Source organism: Priapulus caudatus, unplaced genomic scaffold, assembly GCF_000485595.1.
Source record: "Priapulus caudatus unplaced genomic scaffold, Priapulus_caudatus-5.0.1 Scaffold887, whole genome shotgun sequence".
NCBI classification, from domain to species: domain Eukaryota; kingdom Metazoa; phylum Priapulida; class Priapulimorpha; order Priapulimorphida; family Priapulidae; genus Priapulus; species Priapulus caudatus.
In genome coordinates, this window is record NW_014577948.1 from 67,816 (window position 1) to 76,709 (window position 8,894).

General features: G+C 46.7%; 1 protein-coding gene across 1 annotated transcript; it reads left to right on the forward strand.

Annotated features, from left to right (window-relative positions):
- Positions 1-768: 768 nt before the first annotated feature.
- LOC106814225 lies at positions 769-7,144 on the forward strand. The gene is made up of 4 exons (XM_014818525.1): positions 769-963; positions 4,267-4,844; positions 5,926-6,034; positions 6,338-7,144. The coding sequence occupies exons 1-4, from the start codon at positions 895-897 to the stop codon at positions 6,521-6,523; spliced, it is 942 nt and encodes a 313-aa protein (XP_014674011.1). The 5' UTR covers positions 769-894; the 3' UTR covers positions 6,524-7,144.
- Positions 7,145-8,894: the final 1,750 nt, after the last annotated feature.

Below are 8,894 nucleotides of genomic sequence, written 5' to 3' on the forward strand. Positions count from 1 at the left end.
GGGGGGCGGGGGTCGGACCCCTTGACCCCCCCCCCTGTACACGCCCTGGAGGTTAAGCGTTTTCGCACTTGGCTCGACTCCATGGTCCGATTCTGACCATGAGTGTCAGCACAGTCATCTACAGCGTCAAGCACCTTTTGCCGCGCCTGTTCACAATCCGCAAGGGATTCGGGGATTATGACGTCGTTTTCCGTTCTTGCGTTCCTGCTGCCGCTGTCGCTCCTCCTTGATGTGGAGTCCGCTCGCAGCCTCTTATGACATTCCCTGACACCGATTGCTTTCCGCTCCAGTGTCCCATCACTTTCGTTGGAGTGTGGATCTCTACCGCCTTACAAAATATAAATTATAGATATTATAGATCAGATTTAGATTTATAGATCAAGGCGCGATATGGCTAGTGTGATATATATTTATATCGGACGGGCCGGATAATTATGGTTTGACATTACCTATCAGCGCGGTATTACCACTTTATTGGCTTATGCGCATAAAAGGAGAGAACCCAGCCAGCAATGAGCATCGCCCGGCGGCAGATCCAGTATCTCACCATTTTCACTTAGGGAAGTGACGCGCCTATTTGTACATGGTCTTACACCACCGAGATGCTATGTAACAACCTGTCATTAATGATTATAGTACAGCCTTAGCGGCTATGGATTTGGAACGCGGGCATCTCCGCGCGCGTATATAGCAGGATTAACGCCTGAGCAAATGCTCCCGGTTGTATAACCATCGTATGCTGTAAGATGGGTAACCGGTTCGATCGTGTGCATTAGTAACAGATTGGAGATAAAACGATAGAGCTCGCAGTCGCAGCTGCTTGCTGTAGGTAGTGTTCTTCTCGTATTGAAACTCTTTGTGTTAAGTTTCGCGGTCGGAGCTAATACAGAGAAGATGTTCTTAAAATTGGGATGTAGCTTCCTAAGAGAAGCAAGTAGAAGCAACAGGAAAACACTGACAAATGTAGGTTGTTCGATTCTGCTCGTAAAAACTATGAGTTTACCTAGTCGCATCTTTATTCATGATTATGCGCAAGATAAGGTCTATGTCTCCCTGACCTCTGTTTGACCTGGCTCGTTTAGCTATTCGCCTAGCTCTAGACTCTAGTACTACGGTTCAAGCGATAGAGAACATGGCCGTGCCCAATAAAACAATGTAATTTACATCAATATAAATATAATATTACATCAATATAATAGGTTAGGGTTAGGGTTAGGATTAGGGGTTAGGCCTAAGGGTTAGAGTTAGGGTTAGAATTAGGGTTAGGGTTAGGTTTAGGCACATTGGTTTTATTGGACCCATGTTCTCTATCCTTGGCCGTACTAAACTATAAGCTGATGGGGTCTATGTCCCCCAGGGTACTGCCGGAACGTACCCTGGGTACGGTCCGGTATACCGGAACGGGCCGGAAGGCCCCCTGCACTAATACTACTATCTAATATGCGCGGACCGTACCTCGCGCTCGAGCCTATCCACTAACGCTGAGAGGGTCTGTGTCCCCCGGGGTACTGCCGGATGTACCCTGGGTACGCTCCGCGTATACCGCGAACGTACCCTGGTACTATCTAATAGTAATATGCCAGACCGTACCTCGCCTACTCCACTAACGAGTCTGGGAGTCGACTACGGCCTACTCCTAACCCTAACCCTAATCCTAACCCTATAACCATATTCAAATAGTGACCAGGGTACGTTCCGGTATACCGCGACCGTACCCAGCGGTACGTTCCGGCAGTAACGCGCTCGGGGACATAGCACCTATGAGCTCCACTAACAAGTCTAGGGAGTCGCTACGCTACTCCCTAACCCTAACCCCACCCTAACCCTAACCTAACCATATCCCTAACCATATCAGCTAGATAGTTACCAGGGTACGTTCCGGTATACCCGGACCGTACCAGGGTACTTTTCGGCAGACCCTGGGGGACATAGACCCTATGAGCGTAACTGTATAGCCGCGTACAGTTGCCGCAGGCTGCGGCAAACTGCTACGGCGGCGCTATAGTTACTAGAGCTATGTCTCTCCCTGACCTCTGTTTACCTGGCTCGTTTAGTATTTCGACTATATATATATAATATATATATATATATATATATATATATATATATATAATATATAATATAGGGTTAGGGTTAGTCAGGCTCATAGGGTCTATGTTCCCCAGGGTACTGCCGGAACGTACCCTTGCCCTGGTACGGTCCGGAAATATACCGCGGAACCACAGGCACTTGGACTGCCCCAAGGATAGAGAACATGGGTCCCAATAAAACCAATGTGCCTAACCCTATCCTAACCCTAACCCTAACCATAAACCCTAACCTTTATTGATATAATATTATATTTATATTGATCAGTGCTCGAAATAAGAAAAAAAATGTCCGATCCTGCGGACAACCCAGGCATCAAATCGGGTTGTCCGCAACAATTTCTTGTTTCCAAAAAATATCCCCAAATCTCCTATTTTCAATCACATAATAATATCGTCAGAAAAACACCAAAAACAGTGGTGTAGCCAGGATTTTTACAAGGTGGCCAAAAACAGCAAACTGCGCAAAAATAGTGGATGACTTAAATATTTAATGGCCCATCGCCTCCCTCTCCACACCCTACGGCTCCTCTACCTTCTCTGCCAATCTTTGTTTTGGGTGCCATGTGAAAAGGCGACATTTTTGTTCATTGTTCTCTGCCTCCCAAGATATGTAATTGTTCAGTGGCGGCGTCTAGGATTCCAAGGAGGGGGTGAAAAACAAGCCGGGGGCGTATGGGGGTCCTCCCCAGAAAATTTGAAAATGTAGATCGCAGGAGATTGGTATTTGCAGCACTTTTGCAGTACATGTACAGCCTTCATTCTGACTACGACAATTCTCTTTTTTTTAACTTTCGGATCAACATGAATCCCCACTGCATGTTGTTTGTTTTGCATGGGGAAAGCCATCGGAAAATTCAAAATAATAATGGAATAAAAATACCAAATGTAGGGGTGAACTTGCTGGTTTGCTGCGTTCCAATCGAGTTCACCTCTCATAAATCAGAAAACCTGACATATACAGTGTTGGAAATAGCAGCTGGTATGCGTCGCTTTCCCACACCATAGATTAATGCGCGGCCGCCAGGCTATAAGTGCTCTTGGGGACCCCTGAGAAATCATAAATAAAGTGCGTTTTTTCGTCAACTTTTTTCTTGGTTGTCCACCGGACAATGTCTCAGACTGGTTAGCGTTGTCCGGCACAAATTCTGGTTGTCTCGGACAACCGGACAACGCTTATTCGAGCACTGTGATGGAAATGACATTTGTTTTATTGGGACCCATGTTCTCTATCCTTGAAGAACCCTTGGGGGCCGAGTCAGTAAAAACTGAAAATAATATGAACGCACATTCACAAATCGGCCCTACTACTACTAGGCTACTACCATACCTCTCAATTACAGTTCCACTGTTGCGTCACTGTATATCAAATTTCCTTCATAAAAACTAACGCAGAACGCTCCCGCACTCGCCGCTGCGAGTGTGCTGTGTCGCCATGATAATATATATATAAAGTCTTATATTTACGGTGACGTAATCACTTTAAACTAATATAACCTGTTACAAAATTTCGTAGCAACGAGCGGCGATATTTCAAGGGCCATTTCTGTTGACTGTGACGTATGCATTCCCAATGCGCATAGCATTCGGCACCTTCGGCTCCTGTGTTGCCTGACATGCTGGCTCTGGTGACGTCATGACTGACAGCAGGCATCCCATGATGCATTCGATCTTGGAGCCGAAGCTAGCCGAATGCTATGCGCATTGGGGATGCGTACGTCACAGGTCAAAAGAAATGGCGCTTGAAATATCGCCGCTCGTCGCTTCGAAATTTTGTAACAGGTTATATTAGTTTGATACAGAGTATTCTGATACATAGTAAGTCCCAGGATAGCGGAGAAAAGTTCGTGTTTAGAATAAACCCATTTTGGAAGTTCTAGTCTCGAAAAACGCACCATAAAACCGCCCTGAGTGAATCACCTCCAAAGAAAAGAATAGGCTCGCGTTGTAACCCTACTCTTGTTGGGTTACATTATTGTATCTATGCAACACCCAGAGCCCGGCGCCCAAGGATATAACAGCTGTCCACATTTGCACCTGTCGCACATTTGCGAAAATGAGTTGTGTACATCGCTTGTATGTCCATAAACCGAGCCCGGCACCGGTATCTGAATGGAGCTATAAACCTACAAGAAAGCATTGTGGCATTCGCCAGCAATAATTGTTCTTCCCATTCCAGGCGTTTGTTCCGTTGATGCTCGTTCGTAACCTATCGACGCAGACGAACAACGTGACCAATCGGGTGATCACGCGCAACCTCGAGCTGCGACAGCGCGTCGACGACTGCGACGACGGCGGGCAGCGCCCCCTGGCGTGCCTCTTCTCGTGGCTGATGGCAAAGCGGCAACACCTGCACAGGTACGGCGACTTCTACCTGCAGCAAGGTTTCGACGTCCTCAACGTTCAGATCCACGTCGACCAGGCCGTGCTGCCGGCGCGCGCCCAGAGCTGCGTGCAGCAGGCGTTGGACTACCTCTCACACCGCGCCGTCACGGTCGGCCCGACCCCGCTGCTCGTACACGCCTTCTCCATCGGCGCATACCTCTACGGAGAGATGCTCATCAAGATGGCCGCCGAGTCGGATCGCTACGGCGACATCGTCAGCAGCGTCGGAGGCGAGATCTTCGATTCCGGCGTCGACTTTGAGGGAATTCCGACGGGTTTCGGCAAGGCGGTGACGAACAATCGCCGGCTGCAGAAGCTGCTTCGCGCGAGCCTGGAGCAGTACCTGAAGGTCACGTACGAACACACGACCAAGTGAGCATCCGGCGACGGTTACGTCCCGACGGCCACCGTCGTCGCCGGAAACGATATTTATTAGTCTTCGCGATGTTGGACTTGACGCAAACTTTTTTCTCGTGGACCGGAATTCTGTACGCCGCGTGCGAGTAAACTCGTAACTTTACCGTGTTTTTGTCGATGGTCTATGAGAAAAAGTTGACGTCAAGACTAATGTTGACACTGACTGTTTGTTTCTGACAATAAACCCCAGGGGTCTCCCTAGGCCTTTAATGCATGTCAGGTCCACCATTCATTCAATGACATGTGCAGTTGACTACAATTGGATATATACTATTAATACCTCTATAGAATTGACAATTATCGGACACTTTTCGCATTTCGTTTATGTAGCAGTTATTCAGTGAAACGAAATCTATAGAATGTACACACAGGGCAAGAAATTAGATGAAATGTGAACAGGCCCACCCAAAATTTTAAACAGGCCCTTAGACAAATTGAACAGGCCCTTACAAGTTTGAACAGGCCCTGAATTTTACTGAAACTGAAACGGCCCGATTGCCCGATCGAACAACTAAAAAATGCTAGTTGTTTAATATTCCCAACATCTTTTGAGCCATCTAGGGCGCTATCGCATGACATTCTCACTTTATTTTATTAAAGGTCGCCGAAAAAAGCAGCCCGCGAGACAGCGTGCAGCGACAGTGTACACGTGCCTTGCCTGACCATGGCTTTGCCTACAATTGTTTGTGGCGCGTGGAGCATGTATATTGTGTAGGGGGTGAGCACCGCTGGGATCAGAGGACGACAGCAAAATTCTTTTCTGGAATTGAGGAAAAAGCTGCAATCGGGAATGACCCCAGACCCCCCTAATCAGGAGGGGGACACCCCCTCCCGCACCTAATCCCACGCGACTCAACCAGCCTCCTATGGCAGCTGGGCTAGTAGATAGAAAAGGGGCTAGTAGATCCACAAATCTACTAGCCCCAATCTACTAGCCCCAAGGGCTAGCTAATATAAAAGTTAGTATCTAACCCTGGAATTAGATCATACGTTGTGGAGTTCGTGTAAATTTACGCGACATGTTGTGCATTTTCAGATACTACTTGAGATCGTCAGCGATGTTTCACAACAACTACATGAAATGCCCGTCGCTTGTCATGTACTCTCTCACCGATGCCATCGGCTCGCAGGAAGGAAATGAAAGAGTGAGTGACCTGCTCTACTGATCGATCCCCTCTGTTGGAGCTCGAGTGGCATATAGATATATGCTGTAAATTAATACTCGTTCCACTGATTTATCTCTCTGTGTGTGTCTCTGTCTCTCTCTCTCTCACACTCACTCACTCACTATCACTCACTCACTCTCTCACTCACTCACTCACTCTCTCACTCTCTCACTCACTCACTCACTCTCTCACGTTCTCACTCACTCTCACTCACTCTCACTCACTCACTCACTCTCTCTCACTCACTCGATTAATTGACATGTACCCGTGTGAATCGTGTAGGCGATGCGGCGGTGGCGAGCGCTGGGACGTGAGGTCTACAGCCACGCGTTCGAGAACGCCCCGCACGTCAGCCTCATGTGGCGCTACCCGGCCGAGTACAAGCGACTCCAGCAGGAATTCATCGACAGGATCCCCGCATTCCGAAGCGTCGAGTCGCCCGTGAAGGTTTCCGCGAGGGCGCTGTAGTCGCGCGGCATGCCACCAGGGGGCTACGATGCACGTCCGCGCGTGCGGTCGATCCCGTGCTATGAAACACTTCTATAGAGCGGTCACCTGTATATATACAGGACACAGCTGTGAGATTCTTGTCGATAACAGATGACATTGGCATTTCCCTTGACTAGCAGTATTACAGCAGATAAGGTCTGTCCCCCTGACCTGTGTTTGACCTGGTTCGTTTAGCTATTTCTGACTAATATATATAGGGTTAGGGTTAGGGTTAGTCAGAAATAGCTGAACGAGCCAGGTCAAACAGAGGTCAGGGGGACATAGACCCTACTAGCAGTATTACAGTTAAGCTCCCTCTGTCGAATCGTCGCCCGTCTTTACAAGGACACTTGTGATTTACCTGTATTGACAGTTCTGTTATGTAACCACTTTCATAGAAAGGATACTTTAGTTGGTTATCATAAGTGGCCCTGATATGCAGGGTTGTAGTATTCTTTTCCTTGGCTCATGGTAACAGTAACCAGGGAGAAAAGGAAAACGAGCAAGCTATACAGAGGACTAAAGCTATAGCTGCGTTCACACGTATACACGGCCTAGCTGGTACCGTACTTAGTTGGTGCTAAGTTCGGGCTAAAATGCGTTCACACGAGATACACGAGATTCGAGGCTTAGCTAGCTAGGTATAATATAGACTGGTACCCGGTCGACAGTTCCACACGCTACCCTAACGTCGTGCAGAAAACGGTTAGCAGTCTAGGTTAGAGCGCTACAGTTTCGCAATTCGAATGCGTTCACACGACAAACAATACGCGGCCAGCGTGGTGCCGAATATACGCGGCTTAGTTGGCGCGGAATATGATTCCGCGCTAAGCAAGCCGGAGCAATCGCGGCTAAGCAAGCCGTGGCTAAGCAAGCCGCGTATATTTTAGCGTGTGAACGCTTAAATACGGAACTAAAATCCTCGTGTGAACGCAGCTTATGTCTCCACACACGCGGCACGACACGACACAGCAAAACGCAGCCCGTTGTGCTGGAAAAAAAAGACATTGTGATTTAGCGCATTGTCACGATTGTGTCTGAGCGCAATGTGTTCACTCTGGTTCAGTGATCAGAAATTATGCATGTGCTTGTTGTCTATTGGCTGATGGTGGCGCGAGCAGAACACGTGATAAAAAACAATCGCGTTGATTGGTTCAACTGTCTTTCTCCGTACACGGCAGCCGGCAAAAGTCAAACTTATTTGACTTTCGCTGTTGCCGTGAAACCGGGATGGCGCCGTGCCGTGTCAGTGGAGACTGCGCCTTAAGATATAATTGATTTGAACATTCCCGGTAGAGGTGAACGACGCCGTTTCCGTGGCGTTCCGTGCCGCGCTGCGTGTGGAGACGGGCCTTAAGTACCAGAAACACAAGACCAAGACCAGATACAGTCACTGTTCATGCTTTTAATGCGCATTTATTGCCATTGTATGTGATATTTATTATCTAAATATTTTAAATTCTATCACTCTAACTTCCAAGTCATTGATGGAGGTTTGTTTGTGGTGAAATCTGTCGTCTGTAGTTGTTAAATGTAGTGCCCTTGGTTCGTAATGCTTAAAAATTTCAACTCTCACCAAAGAGAGAGCAAGAGAGAGAGCAAGAGAGAGAGAGCGAGAGAGAGAGAGAGAGAGAGAGAGAGAGAGAGAGCGAGAGCGAGAGAGTAAAATCAAATATTTCGTTTTCGTGTCACTGCTGGTATAAGCACGTATATATGCTAGAAGTCAATAAAATCTAACTAATTGAGGGATGGAGCGATACAGCCGCGTCTTGTAGTCTTGTAGTGTAGTGTACTCTGTAATTATAGCTGTCAGCAGATGTGATGGTTATACAGACACGAGAATAACATGCAATCTTCGCATTCCTAGCTATCAAAGAGCATGACCTTCTTATGGCAACAATAACAACAACAACAACAACAACAACTACAACTACTACTACTACTACTACTTATTGTTGTTATTATTATTATTACTGTAATAGTAATAGTATTATTGTAATTAGGACGGGATCTTTGTTATTTTAGCACTATAAAGTACCAAGAGTTGCAACAACTGCTATATCAATCGCTGTCTGTTATTGCCTGAATTGTGTATATGAATAAACGCACAACATTTTGAAACGCAATATTTTTCAAGTGAAGTTATTTTGGTGTTCTTCTCGGATGTTCAGAGGCGAACGCACGCATTTTCGGTTAAGGGGGGGATCGCGAGTGTAATAAATAATATAAAAATAATACACAAATACCATGATACGCAATGATTCATAACGTTTTCGTGAATAATTGATCAGTCAAAAATTACCGTTCGTTTATTTATTTTTTATACTGAAAAATTTGCAGTATATAAAAA

What these genes read in the sequence shown, in the direction of transcription:
- LOC106814225 (XM_014818525.1), top strand. Translation starts at nt 895, where the DNA reads ATGTTCTTAAAATTGGGATGTAGCTTCCTAAGAGAAGCAAGTAGAAGC. An exon ending in ACAGGAAAACACTGACAAAT is followed by an intron (nt 964 to 4,266) that starts GTAGGTTGTTCG and finishes TTCCCATTCCAG; the next exon opens with GCGTTTGTTCCGTTGATGCT. An exon ending in ACGTACGAACACACGACCAA is followed by an intron (nt 4,845 to 5,925) that starts GTGAGCATCCGG and finishes GTGCATTTTCAG; the next exon opens with ATACTACTTGAGATCGTCAG.